This window comes from Dipodomys spectabilis, unplaced genomic scaffold, assembly GCF_019054845.1.
Source record: "Dipodomys spectabilis isolate Male_0828 unplaced genomic scaffold, ASM1905484v1 ptg000495l, whole genome shotgun sequence".
Taxonomy (NCBI): domain Eukaryota; kingdom Metazoa; phylum Chordata; class Mammalia; order Rodentia; family Heteromyidae; genus Dipodomys; species Dipodomys spectabilis.
In genome coordinates this window covers 122,713-144,465 of record NW_024871172.1, presented here as the reverse complement: position 1 = coordinate 144,465, position 21,753 = coordinate 122,713, and the positions used below count along the sequence as shown (strand labels likewise).

General features: G+C 49.4%; 1 protein-coding gene across 3 annotated transcripts in view; it reads right to left on the bottom strand.

Annotated features, from left to right (window-relative positions):
- Arhgap39 (Rho GTPase activating protein 39) overlaps positions 1-21,753 on the bottom strand; it is an 89,319-nt gene that overhangs the window by 2,901 nt on the left and 64,665 nt on the right. For 2 of the 3 annotated variants that reach the window (XM_042669470.1, XM_042669471.1), the window contains exons 4-7: positions 18,919-19,002; positions 10,905-12,270; positions 8,811-9,372; positions 2,372-2,464 (exon numbers count right to left, since the gene is read on the bottom strand). In XM_042669470.1, coding sequence (XP_042525404.1) covers positions 2,372-2,464; positions 8,811-9,372; positions 10,905-12,270; positions 18,919-19,002 — 2,105 coding nt within the window. The remainder of the gene's footprint in view (positions 1-2,371; positions 2,465-8,810; positions 9,373-10,904; positions 12,271-18,918; positions 19,003-21,753) is intronic. The other variant, XM_042669472.1, reaches the window with a different exon arrangement.

Sequence of the window (21,753 nt, the reverse complement as noted above, 5' to 3'; positions counted from 1 at the left end):
AGAGATTCAGGGAGGCACTTCCCCATATCCAGGGGTCAGGCTGGGAGAGTTCATCTGCCAGCTCACCCAGCATATGAACGGGAGACAAAGCCCTTCCCGTAACAGACCAGAGGCAGACTAGGGCATGTCCTGAGGCCTAGAGTCCCCAAGCCCACTCTTCCCTTCCCTGGCCGGCCCTAGGGAACCTCCCTGGCCAGTGCTGGGATAGGTGAAAAGCTAGCAGGATGGCAGTTCCAGCTCCTCTGGCTGGTCCAGGGCTGACTGAGCATGGAAGTGGTGCTGAGTGTCAGAGCAATAGGGAAGCGGCCTGAGGCCTCACCACAGAAGGGACAGTGTCCCAAACCAGCACCCTCTCAGTGGGAAGCCCAGGCAGCAGAAGGTGCTCAGGGCTTATTCTGATACTTGAGTCCAGCTTCCTCTCGTAACAGAGGGGCTTTCTGGCCCCAACAGCAGAGGTTCTAGCTGGTAGACTAGAGAAAGGTAGGTGGAAGAAAGACCAGGGTACAGTGTAAAGGGAAGATGGTTCCTCCCCAGAGAGCTGGGGTGTGTGTAGTGTCTGCCTGGTCCCAGCAGGAACAGCAAGGGGCAGATGTCAAGACGTACCAGCCTGGATGGGACACCCCCTCTGGAAGGTGCTGTCCCTCAAGTCCCTGTAGCTGCCACCTGATGCGGTAGTCTTCTAGATCTGGGCTCTCAAGTGGAAATACCTTTGCTTTTGGAAGGAAGTCTTTTAATTTTTTATTTTTCTCAGATATCTGAGGATTCAGGGGTCCTTGGGTCCCAGTTTGTAAAAACAAGTCTGTCTTAGTCTATGAAAACATTTTTATTTTTACCTATCATAAAATAGTTTTGCCATTCACAATTTCTGTGAAGGGAAATATTTAGTCAAAGTGAAAAAGGCAAAAAATTTATCAGCTATTCAAGTCCTGGACCACCCTCCTCAGTCCCATGGGGACCATAACCCTTGGTTCTAGCCTCAGCTAATTTTCAACAGTGCTAGAACCATCTACCGCAGGCCACCTAGCTTTTCTAGGTAGCTGAGGCTCCTTTAAGAGCCTGGACAGTGTGTAAGCAGCAGAGCCGCACTGTCTGGTCAGCACCAGAGAAGCCTAGGTGCCTCTCTCGTGGTCACTAGCAGCTGAGTTCTGGGGACAGAGGAAGGAGCTAAGCTTGCTCCTTCCTGCTTCTGTGAGATGAACCCTCATCTTTTGCCTTAAAACCACCCCACGCAGCAAACACACAGGCCTTTAGCCTTTGCCTGCTTAGGATGAAAACAGCCTCATGGGGATCCTGACTTCTGGTGGAAGAAGGCATGATAAACTTCTTACCTTGCCTGATCCCAACCTTACACTGTGGTTTGCACTGTTCTGCCCAGTTCTACCCTAGGAACACAGGAGTCTGCTCCCTACAGAAACAAGTCTCTCATGGATTGCTGGCATCTGTCCAGCTCCAGTCCACTGATCAGAGCCTGGACTGCGGCTGCCTGGCATGGGTTGCTGGGGCAGCTGGGAAGACAAAGGTGGGAAGTGAGTCCCAAGCTCTGAAGATGCCACTTGGGACCCACCCATGACTACCGCTCATGTCCTTGGAGCCTCTTCCTGGCCCAAGAGTTTGTTCTAAGCAAGTTGATTTGCAAAAAGCCCCTCTTGTCTTGTGTTGGGTTCCCCCATGGGCAGCATAGAACTGGTGAGAATTTTCAGAGTGGAACAAAGAGCAAGTCAGGGATTTTGAGATCAGCAAGTGTGAGCTACAGCCTGGTGGAAGCAGCCCACAGAGAGGAGGTGCAGGAGGGCTAGAGCTGCCCTAAGGGTCAGGGTGGGAGGTTCTGGAGGCTTGGTGGGAGCTGGCTGGCACCACATATACATCTAGACAGGGAGAGCATAATCTGTCCTGGAGCTCCAAATGGGCAGCATGGTCCTGAGCCAGGCCCCAGAAGGAAGGATGTTGGTAGAGGCGGGTGGAGAAGCTCCATGCTTCAGGTAGCTGTGCTAGGGGTTCACCATAGGAGAAATTCCCTTGTGATTTCTGAATACCAGGCACTGTTCACCTGCCCAAGAGGACACACATCATAGGGTACCCCAAGCCCCTCTGTGAGCTTCACATCCATCACTCATTCACCTGCCGGCACCTCCAGGCCTTCGCAGGCTAGTCCTCATGCCCAATGCGCATCAAGAACTCAGCAAGCAAATTGGGAGTTGTTCTGTGTACCATCAGGAAATGTGCCGAGAAGGAGATGACTCCTGCACTTGCCCCGGCCTGAGGTTAGTGCCCATCCCCCAACCCAGAAGCTGTTAGAGAAGAGAAGGCCAGGCGGCCGTGGCTGGAGAGCAGAGTGGTGCAGAGGCAGCACCAAGGCTGTAGGAGGCCCTACCATCCGGCTCTTCAACATAAGGCTTGGGTTTCTTTCTCAGTTTGGACTTCTTCTTACTGTTCCTTTCCAGAAGCTCTTTTATGTGCTGTGTCACTGGGGAGCAAACAGAACCATGAGGACCACAGGACACAAGCCAGGAACCATTGCCCATGTGGTTCCCGCATCTGGTGGCAAGGAGGTCCCTGGGCCTGTTGGGGGCTGTCTCCATGCAGCTAGGCCCCCAAGGCAGGTGGCCAGAAGGCATAATCCACCAGTACCTCTCTGGCTCACTGAAAGCCCAGAGCCGTCTGAGCTGGTAATCTGTCCACCTGCCTGTCCATGACTACAGGGACTAAAGCACCACATGGGCACTGCCGTGAGGGGTGCGGCTGCAGCTGCCTCCTACTGTCCGTGGGTTGCCTGGTGCTGAGTGACTGTAGTCACCCAGCATGCCATGCCCATCAGACTTCTGCACTGCTGGCTCTTCCTGCCATTCCCTTTCATGTTCTTTTTGGAAGAAACCACAAGGAAGGGGTAGGCTAGAATTATGGATATTTGCTTTATACTTCGGGTCATTATCCAGTGTGACTATTTTGTTGCTTACATTATCCCAGCTTTGCCACGAGGAGCTTTAGGTTGGCTCCTGTGTCCCATTACAGTCTTCCAGTCTGCATAACTTTCCTGGGGCTTGAACTCAGGGCCTGGGTGCTGTCCCTCAGCCCTTCAGCTCAAGGCAAGCACTCTACCACTTGAGCCACAGTGCAACTTCTGGTTTTCTGGTGGTTAATTGGAGATGAGTTGCATGGACTTTCCTGCCCGGGCTGGCTTTGAACTGTGACCCTTGGATCTCAGCTAGGATTACAGGCATCAGCACCAGCACCTGGCACTCTTCTGGTTTTTGAGTGGTTAGTTGGAGAGAAAAATCTCACTGGGACTTTTCTGCCTGGGCTGGCTTCAAACTGGGATCCTCAGATCTCTGCCTCCTGAGTAGCTAGAATTACAGGTGTGAGCTGCTGGTGCCTGGCTAGACTTTTAATATAGCCTGTCCTGGTAATGTACCAGCGTCTGAGCCCTGGTGATCTGAACTCAAAATCTGTTCTTACTCTACTGCAGTTGTTTTGTTTCTTAGAGAGACTTTTTTTTTTAAACTTCAGGGTGATAAATGACACAGGTCACTGGTCCTGGCCAGTCCTGGTTTGCTGTCTGTCTCAGCTTCTGAGTTTACCCACCTGTTTAAGGTCTACTGTCTTTGGTCTGCCACATACCTATGTGCTTTCCAGTTTTCAAAGCAGCTGCTTTTCCTTGTCTGTTCTCTTTATCTTTGTGGATTTCTTTTTCTAATTGTAGTGAAGTATGTGTAACATAAAATTTACCATTTAAGTCTTTTTTCTTCTTCTTCTTCTTCAGGTAGTGGGGCTTGACTCAGAGCCCAGAGCCTCTTCTGCTCTGATGGTATTCTATCACTCGAGTCACACCTCCACTTCCAGCTTTCTGCTGGTTATTTGGAGATAAGAGTTGTGAGAGGATTTGTCTGCATAGGCTGGCTATAAACCATGATTCTTAGATCTCAGCCTTCATTAGTACTTATTATTATAGGTGTGAGTTACTGATGACAAGCCCATTTTAACTTTTTTATTTGTTTTTGTGTCAGTTCTGAGGCTTGAACTTAGGGCCCGGGCACTGTCCCTGAGCTGTGTTTTTGCTCAAGGCTAGCGCTCTACCACTTGAGCCACAAGTCCACTTGGCTTTTTGGTGGTTAATTGGAGTTAGTCTCATAGACTTTCCTGCCCTGTCTGGCTTAACGCCATCCTCAGGTCTCAGCCTCCTCTGTAGCTAGGATTACAAGCAAAAGCCACCAGTGCCAAGCTCATTTTAACCATTTTTAAGTCTATAGTTCAGTTGCAATAATCACATTCACACTGTCATGAAACCATTACTACCACCAATCTCTAGAATTTTTTTGCCTTTCCAAACAGAAACTCTCCATTAAAGATTAACTCCTCATTCTCTTTTCTAGCCCTTGGCACCTACCATTCTACTTTCTGTCCCTGAACCTGATGACTCTAGGAACATGAAGCAAGTGGCATATGCTTCTGTACCAGGCTTCTTCCACTTACCATGATGTGTTGACAGAATTTCCTTTCTTTTAAGGGCTGGATGTTTCCTTTTATGTTTATACTATGTTTATCCATTCAATTCTGAGTTGTTTCTACTTATTTGCTAGTGGGAAGATATCTATTGAGTCCTTTCTCAATTCTTTTAGATACAGACCTACAAGTGGACTTGCTGATACAAGCAATTCTATTTCTTTCTTTTCTCTCTTTTTCTTTCTTTCTTCCTTCCTTCCTTTCTTGCTTGCTTTCTCCCTGCCCCCCATACTCTAATACTGGGGCTTATATTCTTGCTTTGCCTTTTTGCTCACAGCTAGTACCCTACCACTTAAGCCACAACTCCAATTCCAGCAATCCTCTCTCCTGCAATTCTATCTTTAACTACTGGGGAATCACCATATTGTTTTCCTTTTTTTTTTTGGTCAGTTGTGGGGCTTGAACTTGGGGCCTGAGCACTGTCCTTGAGCAATTTTTGCTCAAGGCTAGTACTCTACCACTTGAGCCACAGCTCCATTCCCGTTTTCTGGAGGTAAGAGTTTTCTGGACTTTCCTGCCTGGCTTTGAACTGCAATCCTCAGATCTCAGGCTCCTTAGTAGCTAGGATTATAGGTATGAGCCACCAGCACCTAGCTTCTTGTAGGATTTTTCGCTTAAAATAAAAACCCAAGTTTGTTTGTTTGTTTTTTTTTGGTCCATCATGGGGCTTGAACACTAGGCCTGAGTACTGTCCCTTAGCTCTTCAGCTTAAGGTGAGCACTCTACCACTTGAGCCACAGTGCCACTTCTAGTTTTCTGGTGGTTAACTGGAGATAAGAATTTCACAGACTCTCCTGCCCAGGCTGGCTTTGAACTGGGATCCTCAGATCTCAGCCTCCTTAATAGCTAGGATTGCAGGTGTGAGCCATCAGTGACCACCTTAACATCCAAGTTTTTTTTTTTTTTGGTCGGTCGTGGGGCTTGAACTCTGGGCCTGGGCGCTGTCCCTCAGCTCTTCAGCTCAAGGCGAGCGCTCTACCACTTGAGCTACAGCGCCACTTCTAGTTTTCTGGTGGTTTATTGGAGATAAGAGTCTCATGGTCTCTCCTGCCCGGGCTGGCTTTGAACCGCGATCCTCAGATCTCAGCCTCCTGAGTAGCCAGGATTACAGGCATGAGCCACCAGCGCCCGGCTCCAAGTTTTTATAGTGAAAGTTCAAGGTGGAATAAAAAGGAAATGGGGTATTTGACTTTTTTTGGGGGGGAGTTAGCAGAGTTTGAACGCCTCCCGGGCTTGCATGCACTCTACCCACTCAAACCATACCTCTGTGCTTTTTTCCCCCTCCCCTTTAGTTATTTTTCAGATACGGGCTTGCATTTTTGCCAGGGCTAGTCTTGGATTACAATCCTTCTCTTAGTCTTCCAGCACAGCTTGAATGACAGGCACAGCCAGTGTGTCTGGCTTGCTGGTTCAGATAGTGTCTCACTAACTTCCTACCTGAGTCAGTCTTGAATCACCATGCTTTTGATCTTTGTCTCTGAGTAGCTGGAATTACAGATATACACCACCACATCCAGCTGATTTTCACCAAGGCTGGCATCAAACTTATAACATTTTTGTCACTGTCTCCTGAGTGCTGGAATTATAGATGATCCATTATGTCTTGCTCAACCTGCCATCTTTAAACAGAACCTAGGAAAATCCTGCTGAAAGCATGAAATAGTTTCCAAGAGGCTGATGCAGAACTGCTCCTTCATGGAACTGTATCCAGTGGCATGTGCTCATTGATTTCTGGGCTTGTCTGTATGCAAGGATCCAGGGAGATACCTGTTGGTACCTGGCACATAGGTGCTACCATCTAAGACACAAAGTTAACCTAGAGTTACCTGTGGTCTTGAGGTGCTAACCCTGCAATAGCTACCACAAAGATGCTGGTGAAGAAATCAAATGCTCACGAAGCTCTCTCATGGCCTTACATGGGGGTAGACAGGTCAGAGTAATGCACCAAACACAGGAGCCAGATGCAGTACTGCCACTTTTATCACATGCCCTACGACAAGTCCCTGGCCTCGAACAGGCACCTGATCTCCTGACTGCAGCTTCCTTTGCTAAGCGCTGTGCAGCAGACCAGTTGGTCCTCCAGAGCCAGCTGCATCTTTCTGGGTTGGTAAAGTCAGTCTTCCTGGCTAACAGCCAGAAGCCATGTTCTTTTTTTTTTTGTTGTTGTTGTTGTAGGGCTTGAACTCTGGGCCTGGGCGCTGTCCCTCAGCTCTTCAGCTCAAGGCTGGCGCACTACCACATAAGCCACAGCGCCACTTCTGGTTTTCTGAGTGGTTTATTGAAGATAAGAGTCTCACGGGCTTTTCTGCCTGGGCTGGCTTTGAACCGTGATCATCAGCTCTCAGCCTCCTGAGTAGCTAGGTGACAGGCGTGAGCCACCAGAGCTCGGCTGAAGCCATGTTCTTGACTCACGTTATGTGCACATGAAAGATGGGGCCTCTCCGGGACAGCAAGATTGCTGGAGAGGGCAGCAGGAGGCCCACTGAAGAAGGTCTCTCCTCAGGCTCCCAGCCAAGCAGAGCCCCAAAGAGAGAAGCCTATGATTGAATCTGGGGGCTAGAGATGGAGTCCTGGCTAAGACAGCAACACAAGTACTACAGCTGGGATGCCAGCTACCTGTTGATGAGACCACACAGAGAGCCTCTGGCCCCAGAGTGGACTTACTTTTGTGCAAATTAGGACTTCAGGACTCTTTAGTATGAGACAGTAGAAAGCACAAAAGAACTTAGTGTTTACAGCAGTGGTTCTAGCAGTCCTAGCTGGTGGGGTTACTTCAGCTGCATACTTGCTGGTCAGCTGGCCCAAGCTGTAGTGGGGAATCTTAGTGTCTATCTCCAACTACTTTCTTGCTCATTAACTTTCACTTCGCACTCCTGGGTGCCTGCCATGGATCCCTGGGTTGGGCAGTGGAGATATCTTTCTATGGCCTCCAGATCAATACACATTTATTCTCAAGTTTTTATATTTTTTGGGGGGCGCACCAGTGCTAAGGTTTGAATTCAGGACCTCGCACTTGCTAGGAAGGGACTCTTACATGTGAGATATAGCCCCATCTTGATGCCTCTTTAGAAGAAGCAGATTAGACAACCTATGAAGCCACAGCAAAACAGCTCCTAGAAGGCCTGAGGACCAGTGGCTGGGGTTCCCAAGGCCCTACTCAGCCCACTGGCCAGAACTCAGGCTGCCTGGAACTAGCTTTGGTACTTGGTATACTTTGGTATAGGTGTGGGAACCAAGGCCACACACTAGGCTGTGTAGTTGCTGGGACCTGTGTTGAAAAGTACATTCATGGTGCTGAATCACATGGCTTCAGAGATTGCCCCCACATGTACGTGGCTGCCAAGGTTCTGTACAGTGATCATACCAACACACCCTCCCCAGGAGCCCATATCTGACCTACAGCTGCTGTTCATTTTCCTGTACACACACTAGTCCCACAATCTGCTTCTTCCACAAATACAGGGCAGGGCCCAAGAAATCTCTGACAAGAGGCTCAGTCTGTACAGAGGCAAAGGCTGGAGTATCCTAGGTTTCACTCTCCTTCCTGAGGAGCAGTGCAGTGTGTCTGATGTGTGGGTATATTCAGATGTTAACTACATGGCTGTGCTCACTCTGTATGTGTATATAGTCACTGGCGTGGTGCACGGCTTGATGCACACAGGTGCCTATGGCCCTGCCTTGTATTCATTTGGCTTTGCCCAGGGCTTAGGTCAACTATCTGACTGACAGGACCCTGCTTGGACCCAGACCACCTGGCACATCACCTCTGGGGGCCTTCACTGGCCCCATAGCCACCTTCCCACCTCTGAAGGCAGTTTAGCTCACAGTGTCCAGAGGCTGCTGGTCTTATGCACAAGAGCATTTCATGAACTTATGGCCTTGTCAATGCACTATGGTCACAGTGCTCCTTCCTGCTTAGGCCTTTGGGCAGGACCCTGCCTAGAATATAGGTCTGAGCCTCCTTGGGCAATTGCTTGAAGTTGCAGGATGCAACTATACCTTGGCAGGCAGGGATTTGAAGCAATGGACACCAGCTGGCTGGACAGGAGGCCGCATGTCTTTCTCTGCCAGGCCTGCCTAGGCTCTTCTCAGACCCAGGTGGGGTTTTCTGAAGATACCCATGACCTAGTGGAAACTGAGGTGCAGGGTCTTTCAGGGGATATGTGTGTCTTTTTGGAGGGAGCCCTGGCGTATGAGAAGTTACCAAGAAACTGACTGGTGTTGCCCAGTGTGGTTGGGAACCCTTTCCGTGGCCCTTACCTCAGTGGAGCCAGAACCAGGGTGTCAACGGCCCCACACAGAGTGGGCCTTACCTTTGGTGTCATTGACGGGGTCCATGTGCCGGTAGATGTAGCCCTCCAGGTAGGAATGGAACTTCGGTGTGGGAGGGAAGAAGGCCAGGCAGATGGCCATGAGCTCCCAGCCACGAGCTAGACTCTCCAGGCGGAAGTTCTCAGTGGTCTGCCTGCACAGCTGGATGTACAGCTCATCCCGAAGACCCTGTGCACTCCAGCCTTTGGTGGCAATCTCCAGGGCCACATGCAAGGGGTCTGTTTTGGCCCTTCGGTCACCCATGTACATCTGGATCAATTTGAAGATCTCACAAGCCTCCTTCTTCACATGTCGGTCGCTGGTCACAATCATAGGCTTCTTGATGGACTCACTGCTCCAGGCTAACATGTTGGCAATGGACACCTTCCGCCGGAAGAGGCCCTGGGTATGCTTGTTAAAATGCTTGGAGGCCCAGTTCTCGATGTCTGTCTCTGACGAGGGCTTGCGTAGTGTGAAGGTGGGGAAAACACAACTGGAGCTGGGTATTGCACTGCGATTCTGCCGGCTGCTCTCAAACTGGGCACAGGCACCAAGGTCTTCAGACTGGGAAGGATAAATGGGGCTGAGCCATCAGCATGGAGTGGGCTGGCCAGCCAGTTTCACCTAGACCATAGCCTCAAGAGGCATGAAGAACCCAGGTACCACATGGCCTGCCTAGCAGATACATCCAAGAAGCAAAGCCTGCACTTCTGGGGCAGCCACATAATATGCCTTGCGCTCAAGACTCCCAGGTAACCATGCTTATGGCAGAGGAAGGTAAGGGCATCCCTGGTGGGGCACAAACTCATCTTGTTGTGCCAAGAAAGAGCTGATATCCCAGTCCCCTCAGGTGACCCCCTGTCCCCACTCCCTCCTCTGTGGGACCCTGGTGCTGGAAGAGATGCTCATCACTGCAAAGCCCTTCTGTTTGTGCTGCTCTGAGACATGCCTCTGGGCCCCAAACTGCAGCTCCTGCTAGAGGGTGGCCTTTTTTTTTTGGTTGGTCATGGGCTTGAACTCGGGGCTTGGGCGCTGTCCCTCAGCTCTTCAGCTCAATGCAAGCGCTCTACTGCTTGAGCCATAGCGCCACTCCTGGTTTCCCGGTGGTTTACTGGAGATTAGAGTCTCACGGACTTTCCTGCCCGGGCTGGCTTTGAACCGTGATCCTCAGATCTTAGCCTCCTTAATAGCTAGGATTATAGGTGTGAGTCACTGACGCCTGGCTGAGAGTAGCCTTTTGTCTGTCCATCCAGTATTTCCCACAGCAGCCTCTTCTATCCTGTTAACCCCCACATTTTCAAGTAGTTGACAGAAACACTGAACTGAAGTGGTTCTAGTGCTTCACTGAGGCCACACAAAGGGCGATCACACTGGCTACCCAGCTGTATGAAGGTAGGCCTCCCAGGCCTTTTGGTTGTCATTCTGCTGGCTGTGGGCCCAGTTCCCTGGGCAGACCTAGCAGACCCAGGCCCCTCCACCTTGGTCTCCTGGGCTGCAGAAACCCAGCATGGATGGTGAGGCCAGGAAATGAGAACAAGGATATTAGGGCTGGGATCTTGGGAGCTAGTGGTCTTTAGAGGAAAGCCTGTGGGCATGGATGCCCAAGATCTGAGCCTGTAAAACAGAGGTGCAGGTGGGACTCACGGGAACTGACTGACATGCTCTTGGCACCACATGGGAGGGTATGACCAGCTGTCCTTTGGCTTTAGTTTTAGCTATGGTTGTGACATCTGGGGATTATCGGGGCGGCCACACTTGTTAAGAGTGCCTGATACCCCATCTGCCCAGATATTTGGGATAGCCTCGTCACAGACCTGGTGCATCCCCAGTTGCTGTGATCTTGCTTCTGAGCCTTGGAGTCAGCACTCAGCCTCCAGCTCTCAGCCCTATGACTGGGAGCAGTCTTGGGGGACACATCCTGCATCAGTGATTTCATTGTCCGCAGTGTATGAGGCCCTCATGTTTCTAAGCTCCACACTTACATTGTGGATACTAGGCACAAGTGAGTCCACTCTGCCCTGTGCGGACCCCAGGCTCTTGGGTACTACACCCAGGTGGGCCCATAGACCCCATGCAGCCCACTGTTGACCCCTCACCTGTGAGGGGTGCAGGTAAGGCTCCGGGGAGGCCAGGTTGGTTTGCACAGAGACGCTCTTCTCCAGCAGGATCTGGGGAAAGCCGAGCTTCTCGAAGGTGCTCCGCTTCCAGTGCTTACTGTCCTGCTGGGCCAGAGCCTCATCCTCGCTGAAGGCACGCACCACAGGCCCAGGCATGGGCAGAGGCACGGCGCCATCACTCTCGTACCCTGAGCCATCTTGCTGGGAGTCCCAGCTGCCCCTCTGCTTCATGTGGAAGTGTGCCTGCTGTGCCTCCCATGCCAGCCGCGCCTGTGCCAGGAAGGGCTCGGCTGCACTGCGCGCCACATCTGCCTCAGCCTCTGCACGCTTCATCTGAGTGAGGCTGGGCCCACACGGGGTATGCTCCTCAGCCAGGGGCTGCTCGCCCAGCAGGTCCCCGGGGCCGTCAGTGGAGGCGGCACTGGGGACCTGGCAAAGCGAGGGCTTTCTACTCTTTCTCTTGCGGGTGCCTGGGGAGTAGCCCGTGGAGGACATGGTGTCCTGCTGGCTGGACCAGGACATGGCATCCTCCTGGGTCTGGGGTAGTGGTGTGGATGGCTGGCCTGACCGTGGTGGCTCAGGCCCCTCCATGGTACTATAGTCTCCAGACCTGACACCCAGACGCTGGTCCCTCAGTAAGCAGGGACTGGGCTGCAGGGAGTAGGAACCTCCACCTGGGTTGGGTGTGTACTTGTGTCTAGGTCCTGCACGAAGTTTGGGGCTGGAGCCTGCCTGCTCCACATACACCAGCTGCCGCACATACTCCTTGCCCACCGGGCTGTACTCCAGGCTCAGAAACCGCTCAGGGCACTTCTGCTTAGTGCGCACCAGCTGCTGGCAGGGTGAGGGGGGAGTCTGCTTGGCCACTGGCAGGAATGGGCGAGGCTTTCGGCCGGGAGACCTCTGTGGCGAGCCTACCTGGTAGGAGCCACTGGCCTCAAACTGCATATCCATGGGGGGCTCATCATAAATGGGGGCCTGGTATTCCACGGGGGGCTCCTCATAGAGAGGGGGCTCATAGCCATAGCGAGGGGAGGAGGGCTGAGAATCACTGGAGGGTTTTCGGGGCTGTGCAAGCAAGGGTGAACAGCTCCCAGAGAGCTCGGCCCTCCTCATGAATGGTGAGGGACGTCTCTCAGGGAAGAAGACAGTGCCATCGGAGTCAGGGGTGAAGGTTTGTAAGTTGGGTGAGTGCTGGCTGCCAGAGGGTCTGCGGGGGCGGCCCCCAGGCTGGCCATCCAGGGGGTAGCCATTGCCCTGAGGGGCAAGGAAGCTAGGCTCTCGGTCGGCAACCTTGATGAGCATTCGCTCCTTGGTGCCTGAGTTCCACCGCAGTGAGGAGGTCCTGTGCAGGAAGTGGACAGGCAGTTACTGGTGGTGATAAACCCAGCCTCTCTCTCCAGCCTGGGCTTCTTAGTGTCCCCCCTCAGTGACTCCCTAAGAATCACTCTTCTTAGGGCTCCTCTATGCTAACTGTTCCTGTGCCTAGAGTGGCTTCTAAGGCTGAGAGTAGGTAGGGCCTTAAGGGCCTTCTCCACAGAACACACAAGCCAACAACAGACCTCACTCCTGGGCCTGAAGTCTGCCCATGAGGTTGTCAATAGCCTTGTATGGCTCTACACCATCCTCAGGCCCACTGCCCAACCAGAGGCTTCTATGAATGCTCCTAGGCCTTGGCCCCCAGAAAAGACCTGCAGAAGCCACATACCCCCTGGGAGTTGCATTGTCTGAATCCTGACCATCACTTAGTAGGTTAATGCTGAACATCTGACCTCTTCTCAGTCTTCCTTGCTCACTGATGACATGTGAGGTACTACCACTGGGCCTCACTGCTGGGGACATGCAGACAATAATGTTCACAAATGTCCTATCCCACAGACTAAAGGTTAGCACAGGCCCTGTATCCACACCTATGTCCGTCACACCAGGTGGCCACACAAGACATTGTCCCGCTCTTTCCCCAGGCTGCTTAGGCCTGGCTCTCTGTCTGGGACTCCCAGTACCCAGCATTTCTTGAATCCATAATTGGATAACTGGTCGTGGGGCTTGAACTCTTGGCCTGTCCCTCAGTTCTTCAGCTCAAGGCTAGCCACAGTGCCACTTCTGATTTTCTGTTGGTTAACTGGCAGTAAGAGTCTCAACGACTTTCCTGCCTGGGCTGGCTCTGAATCACAATCCTCAGATCTCAGCCTCCTGAGTAGTTGGGACCACAGATGTGAGCTACCAGCATCTGGCAATTTTTTTTTTTTTGAAAACTGCATCCTTTTTTTTTGTGCTGGGCATGGGGCGTGTCCCTGAGCATTTTATGTTCAAAGCTAGCACTCTATCTCTTTTTTTTTTTTTGGGGTCCGGTCGTGGGACCTGAACTCTGGGCCTGGGCGCTGTCCCTCAGCTCTTCAGCTCAAGGCTAGCGCTCTACCACTTGAGCCACAACGCCACTTCCGGGCTTTTTTCTTTTTGCTTATGCGGTGCTGAGGAATCGAACCCAGGGCCTCTGGCATACAAGGCATGCGCTCTACCACTGAGCCACCTTCCCAGCCCAGCACTCTACCTCTTGAGTACAGCTCCACTTCTGACTTTTTTGTGGGTGTGGTTAATTGGAGATGAGAATCTTTTTTTGTTTGTTTGGGTCCAGTTGTGGGGCCTGAACTCTGGGCCTGGGCCCTGTCCCTCTGCTCTTCAGTTCAAGGCTAGCGCTCTACCACTTAAGCCACAGCGCCACTTCCGGCTTTTTTCTTTTTGCTTAAGTGGTGCTGAGGAATCGAACCCAGGGCCTCATGCATGCAAGGCAAGCGGTCTACCACTGAGCCACCTTCCCAGGCCTGGAGATGAGAATCTTAAAAGACTTTTCTGCCTAGTAGGCTTCAAATCCCAATTTTCAGATCTCACCCTCCTTAGTAGCTTGGATTATGAGCATGAGCCACTGGTGCCAAGTTTCCCATTGCCTTTTGAAATATGTTATTCCAGCTCTTCTCTTCTGGGAAGCAATTACAGTTTCCACTGTATACTGGACAGTTTTCATGCTATACATTTCTCTCTCTCTCTCTCTCTCTCTTTTGGTCAGTCGTGGGGCCTGAACTCTGGGCCTGGGTGCTGTCCCTCAGTTTTTCAGCTCAAGGCTAGCGCTCTACCACTAGAGCCACAGCACCACTTCTGGCTTTTTCTGCCTATGTGGTGCTGAGGAATTGAACCCAGGGCCTCCTGCCTTCAAGGCAAGCACTCTACCACTGAGCCACCTTCCCAGCCCCTCAAGCTATACATTTCTGTATTGCCCATCTCTAACTTGTCTGTATTTCAGAATAGGTGTTTTCTTCTTTTTTTTTTTTTTTTTTGTCGGTCATGGGGCTTGAACTCTGGGCCTGGGCACTGTCCCTCAGCTCTTCAGCTCAAGGCGAGCACTCTACCACTTGAGCTACAGCGCCACTTCCGGTTTTCTGGTGGTTTATTGGAGATAAGAGTCTCACGGTCTCTCCTGCCCGGGCTGGCTTTGAACCGCGATCCTCAGATCTCAGCCTCCTGAGTAGCTAGGATTACAGGCGTGAGCCACCAGCGCCCGGCTTAGGTGTTTTCTTCTGATTTGCCTTCCATTTACTAATTCTCTCTCTCTCTACACACACACACACACACACACACACACTTTGATAAGAGTCTCACAGACTTCAGGCCCTGGCTGGTTTTGAACAGTGAGCCTCAAATCTTAGCCTCCTGAGCAGCTAGGATTACAGGATGTATCATCAGTGTCCAGCTGTCTCTTTATTTTGAGCTAGGGTCTCCCAAGTAACATAGCTTGAATTTGGATCCTCTTTCCTAAGCCTCCTTAGTACTAGGCTTACAGGCGTGCACCATCATGCTTAGCTCTTCTTTTGTCAGTCGAGGAGCTTGACCCTGGGATCTGGGTGCTGTCCCTTAGCCTTTTTTTTGCTCATGGCGAGCTCTCTACCACTTTGAGCCATAGTGCCACTTACAGTTTCCTGTTGGTTAATTGGAGATAAGAGTCTCACCAATTTTCCTGCCTGGGCTGGCTTTGAATTGCAATTCTCAGATTTCAGCTAGGATTATAGGCATTAGACACTAGTATCTAGCTAATTTTTGTGTGTGTGTGTGTGTGTGCTAGTGCTCTACCACCTGAGTCATAGCTCTACTTCTGGCTTTTATTTCAGTGATCAAGAGAATGCTGTTAATGGAACCTATAATGATTACTATCAGGCATAGACCTCTTACTTGAAACTGCTAGAGGGTTTTCATCTCACACATACACACACACACACACACACACACACACACACCCATACAAAGAGGATTTCACTGTGACATTTCCACATAAGTATACAATATATCTTGATGAACCTTTCCCCTTACTCTTCTTTATCCCCCTTCCCCGTCTTAAAACAACTTCAACAGGCTTTATTGTACTATTTTAATATATGTAAATAAACTACAACATATTTATCCTCATTCACTGCTTCCCTAATCCTTCTGGTATCTATCGTCCCTGTTTTATTTTCCTGTGTTTTTTTTTTTTCTACTTAAAAGTATGTATTGGGCTATGAAGGTGGCTCAGTGGAAGAGCGCTTGCCTTGCATGTATGAGGCCCTGGGTTCGTTTCCTCAGCACCACAGAAGCAAAAAAAGCCAAAAATGGCGCTGTGGCTTAAGTGGTAGAGTGCAAGCCTTGAGCTGAAGAGCTGAGGGACAGCGCCCAGGCCCAGAGTTCAGGCCCCATGACCGACAAAAAAAAAAAAAAAAAGGAAAAAAAAGCATGCATTATTTCAACCAAAAGGATTTGTCTATAGTATCTCAGACATGTGTGTCTAGTTTTGCTGAAAATAACCCTTTTTATTGCTTTCTCTTCCCTGATTCCTACAATCTGCTTTGGATCAACTTTTTTCATTAAGGTTCTTTATGTTTGTTGTTGTTGGTGGTGGTGGTGGTCATGGGCTTGAAGAACTTGGGGTTTAGGCACTATCCCTGCACTCTTATGCTCAAGGCTAGTACTTGCTCTGACTCTGAGCCACAACACCACTTCCAGTTTTCTGATGGTTAATAATTGGAGATAAGACTTTTCTGCCTGGGCTGGCTTCTAAAGAGCACATATCTTTTTATATTTTCACAAGCAACATAGTGAGAAATTATTTTTTTTTTTAATGTTTCATTTTTTGCCAGTTGTGGGGCCTGAACTCTGGGCCTGGACGCTGTCCCTCAGCTCTTCAGCTCAAGACTAGCACTCTATCACTTGAGCCACAGTGTCCCTTCCGGATTTTTCTGCTTATGTGGTGCTGAGGAATCAAACCCAGGACCTCCTTCATTCAAGGCAAGCACTCTATCACTGAATCACCTTCCCAGCCCTGAGAAATTATTATAAATAATAATTATGTTCTCCACTAACAACTGGTGTGGTCAATAAAACATGTGCCATATATATCAAAAAGTTAAAAAAAAAACACAACCACCAAAAACATGGCACATGTCTGGTTTTTTTTTTTTTGTGGTTGTGGGGCTTGAACTCTAGGCCTGGGTCCCTCAGCTCTCAGCTCAAGGCTAGTGCTCTACCACTTGAGCCAGAGCCACTTCTGGTTTTCTGAGGGGATTATTGGAGATATGAGCCTCATGGATTTTCCTGCCCAGACTGGCTTTGAACCAAGATCCTCAGATCTTAGCCTCCAGAGCAGCTAGGATTATAGGCGTGAGCCACCAACTGGGTTGAGGATTGTAGTTATAAACCAGCCAAGAGAGATTCTTATTTCCAATTAACCACCAGAAAACCGAAGTGGTGCTATGGCTCAAAGGAGTAGAGAGCTAATCTTGAGCAAATGAGCTCAGAGACAGAACCTAGGCCATGAGTTCAAGCCCCATGACCAACAACAACAAAAAAGAGTTTTCCTACTGGGCACAAGTAGCTCATCTCTAATCCTAGCTGACCTGTACAATAAACCATTTGAAGTCAGCCTGGGCAAAAAGTCCATGGACTCTAAAATAACCAGCTGTCTAGGTGCCTGTGGTTTATGTCTATAATCCTAGCTACTAAGAAGGCTGAGATCCAAAGATTGAGGTTGAAAGCCAGTCCAGGCAACAAATCCAAGAGATTCTTATCTCCAATTAACCAGAAAATAACCAGAACTGGAGCCATGGTTCAAATGGTACAGCAACAGTCATGAGAGATAAAGGAGCAAAGCTGAGTGACAGCACAAGGTCATGAGTTCAAGTCCCAGTATTGCACAAAAACAAAGAAAACAAAATGAATAAAAAGCAGGGCTGGATATGTGGCTTAAATGCCACAGCTTCTGATTAGCATGCAAGCCAAGTAACTATAAAGCTCTGAGTCTGAACCCTAATACTGGCACAAAAAATAAATACTGTATAAGAATAACTTGGCGCCTGGTGCTGGTAGCTCACATCTTTAATCCTAGCTACTTAGGAGGCTGAACCCTGAGAATCACAGTTCAAAGCCAGCCCGGGCAGTAAAGTCTGTAAGACTCTTATTTCCAATAAACAGAAAACTGGAAATGGCGCTATGTGGTAGAATGCTCACGTTGAGCAGGGACAGTGCCCAGACCTAGAGTTCAAGCCCCAGGGCTGACAAAAAAGAAAAGAAAAGAAAAAAACAAATAACTTGGCACTGGGCGCAGATGGCTCACTACTGTAATCCTGCTACTCAGGAGGCTAAAATCTGAGGATCACGGTCAAATCCAGCCCAGGAAGGAAATTCCCTGACTCTTTTTTTATTTTTTTCCGGTCGTGGGGCCTGAACTCTGGGCTTCGGCACTGTCCCTTAGCTCTTCAGCTCAAGGCTAGCACTCTACCACTTGAGCCACAGCGCAACTTCTGTTTTTTTTCTGCTTTATGTGTTGCTGAGGAAACGAACCCAGGGCCTCATGCATGCAAGGCAAGCACTCTACCACTGAGCCACCTTTCCAGCCCTCCGTGAGACTCTTATCTCCAATAAACAACTAAAAAACCAGAAATGACACTGTGGCTCAAGAAGTAGAGCGCTAGCCTTGCGCTGAAGAGCTGAGGGACAGCACCTAGGCCCAGAGTTCAAGCCCTACAACTGACAGGAAAAAAAAAAAATAACTTGGGAGCCTGGGAAGGTGGCTCAGTGGTAGAGTGCGTGACTAGCATGCATGCAGACCTGGGTTCGATTCCTCAGTATCACATAAACAGGAAACCCGGAAGTGGCGCTGTGGCTCAAGTGGTAGAATGCTAGTCTTGAGCACAGAAAGTTACAGGCACAGTGACCAGGCCCTCTGAGTTCAATCCCCAGGACTGGCAAAGCAAACAAACAAAAATAAACAACAAAAAAACCCTCCACATATGCCTACAGATAAGGTTGGAAGCTGCTCATTTGGGGAAGGGGGACAAGGGCTCATGAAGGGCGGTACAGTTGTGGTAATTAAAGGTTTGGAAGAAATGTCTACCATAAGGAGCATAGTTCTTGACCCATGAGAGGAGAGGTACTACTAAAGTGATGGGAACCTAATCCTGCTGGCCTGAGCTGAAATAAGACTTGCTACTGTAAGAATGAGTCTTCAGCATGAATGTGCTTACTTAGTTCACTGTGGGCCCAAGCTGGGGCCCTGACAATGAAATGGCGCCAGGCGAAGCCACACAACAGGCCTCTACAGTCACAGAGACATATTTCAGGGCCAGGGCAGGCTTCAATTCTCTTCTACACTCCTGATGTACTACAAACATAAACCTGAGACACAAACTCAAATGGCTGAATAAACTGCTAAGACCCCTCAGGTCCCCCAGTACTTGTCCCAGCGGCAGCACTACTTGGGTGTGACTAGGTGTGACCAGGCCCCCTGGCCACCCTACAGAACCTTGCTCTGACCCTGCGTTTCCCTCTGAAAGGCAGCACCCGGAAGGAAAACCCAGGAAGCCTGAGGACAGTCCACCTGCCCACCTGTCTTTCCTAGATGCAACAGGTCCTGACCCAGTCCACCCAGGAGATCTCGAACCAACAGATGAATATACCCAATGGCAGGTTCTACCTGTAGTGAAGGAGCTGGCTGTCCACACTGTAGTCTTGGTAAACCTCGTACTCCTTCTCCAGGAACACACCTGGTGGTGAAGAACTGAAAGCAGAAAGAATAAGATGTGAGTGTAAGTGAGCATGTACATCTGCTCTCAAGTCTCCAGGGAATAACCTGGTTTGTTACCCTCCCACAAAGTGAGTCCCTTCATCAGTCAATATGTATCCCTTCTGTCCTACACCCACCTCCTCCCCACAGCGAGAGTACAGTTGCCTGTCCAGAGCATATGGGGTGGTCTTGTTTGGTAGCATGGGAACAGCACTATCCCAGTTTTCAGTAGCTTGCACCACCAGAATGCAGAAGTGCTGTTCAGGGTGAATGAGAGTTACAACTTCAAAGGGACATGACAGAATGACCTGAGGAGGAAGCGGCCAGAAAGACTTTCATGGGAACTGTTAAGAGCATGATGGTCGGAGCTTGGCACACCAAAGCACCCAACCAGCAGCTGTGATGTGAGTGACTAAGTGGGCTTTTGTCCTGACAAATATTCACATTACTATCTACTGATAATTATAAAAACGATGGTCCAGAAAAGGAAAAAAGGTACTTAACTTGATCAAGAATATTAACATTAAGCTGGGTGTCAGTGGCTCATGCCTATAATCTTAGCTCCTTAGGAGACTGAGATGTGAGGAAGGCAGTTCAAAGCCAGCCTAGGCAGGAAAGCCCATGAGACTCTTATCTCCAGTTAATCACCTGAAAACCAGAAGTGGCGCTGTGGCTCAAAGAGTGCCAGTCTTGAGCAAAAGAGCTTAAGGAGAGCACCCAGACCCTAAGTTCAAGTTCCATGGTCAACCAAAAAAAAAAAATTATATATATGTTCATAGGGGCCTCTATTAACACTCACTGAAGTCAAGATAGGGACATCCACTTAGAAGTGTTATCCAATGTAGTAAGTCAAACGGGGAAAAAAAGAGACTTCAAGTTTGGGGAGTGAACGCAGGGCCTGTGCTCTGTCCCTAAGTTTCTTTTGCCGAAGTCTAATGCTCTGCCACTTGAGCCACAGCGCCACTTTCAGCTTGTCTATCTCTTTATTGGTGATAAAAGAGTCTCATGGGGGCTGGGAAGGTGGCTCAGTGGTAGAGCGCTTGCCTTGCATGCATGAGGCTCTGGGTTTGATTCCTCAGCACCACATAAGCAAAAAAGAAAAAAGCCGGAAGTGGCACTGTGGCTCAAGTGGTAGAGTGCTAGCCTTGAACTGAAGATCTGAGGACAGTGCTCAGACCCAGAGTTCAAGTCCCACACTGACCAAAAAAAAAAAAAAAGTCTCATGGACTTTGCTGACCAAGCAGGCTTTGAACCATGATCATCAGATCTCAGCTTCCTGAGTAGCTAGGATTATAGGTATGAGCCACGAGCACCCAGTGAGATTTAAGTATGGTGAAGAAAGATAAAGTTGTCATTTGTTGTCCTTAAAAAGCTAAAAGAATCAAATGCAAGGCTACTGGTAATATTAATGTAACACATGACACTTGTGAATTTTCTACTTATTAGTGAACAGTACCTAGTTAGAAACCAAATTCATCCTTGTGGCAAGATAATAGCAGAACAATAAAAACAAAGCTGGGTATGGTGGCTCATGCCTGTAAGCCAAACTACTCAGGAGGTAAAGGCAAGAAGACTACAAGTTTGACACCAGTCTGGTCAGAATTAGCAAGTGCCTATGTCAAAAGCAAATGTAGGTTATGCACCCTATGGACATGACATGACCTGCTTTCAGTCTATTGAAAGTATATTTTTTCTGTAATAAAGTTTTTTTTTTATCACTTTCATTATATTTCACATCTTGTTGAATTATGTTCTCACAAGCAATGAGGACGAAGTAGATAGCTACACTGACTTTCAAGTAATATTTTTATTTATTTATTTTTATTTTATTATTATTTTTTGGTCCAGTCATGGGGCCTGAACTCTGGGCCTGGGCGCTGTCCCTCAGCTCTTCAGCTCAAGGCTAGTGCTCTACTGCTTGAGCCACAGAGCCACTTCCAGCTTTTTTCTTTTTGCTTATGTGGTGCCGAGGAATCGAACCCAGGGCCTCAGGTGTGCAAGGCAAGCACACTACCACTGAGCCACCTTCCCAGCCCCTCAAGTAATATTTTTAGTTTCATGTCTTGGACCTACGATGCCTCTTCTGCTAGTCTGAATCCCCTGAAGGGTTTGCAGTTGAGCCCCTAGAGGATGGCTCTACTTATTTTGCTAGTTCTGGGCCTGGGCACTGTCCCTAAACTCCTTTTGCTCAAGGCTGGCACTCTACCCCTTGAGCTACTGCACCACTTATGTTGTTTTCTGTGATTAATTAGAGATAAGAGTCATACAGGTTTTCCTGCCTGAGCTTGCTTCTTAACTGCGATCCTCAGATCTCAGCCTCCTCTGAGTAGCTAGGATTATAGGCATAAGCCACTAATGCCCGTGTTATTTATTTATTTTTTTTGGTCCATCGTGGAGCTTGAACTCTGGGCCTGGGCGCTGTCCCTCAGCTCTTCAGCTCAAGGCTAGCATTCTACCACTTGAGCCACAGCACCACTTCTGGCTTTTTTCCTTTTGCTTATGGGGTGCTGAAGAATCAAACCCAGGGCCTCATACGTATGTGCAAGGCAAGCGCTCTACCACTGAGCCACCTTCCCAGCCCCGTCCCCATGAGATTCTTATATCCTTCAATTAACCACTCAAAAACTGGAAGTGGATGTGTGGCTCAAAGCGCTAGCCTTGAGCATAAGATTTCAGAGACAGTGTCCAGGCACTGAGATCAAGCCCCACAACCAAAACTCAAAATCAAAATCACTTTCAGTCTGA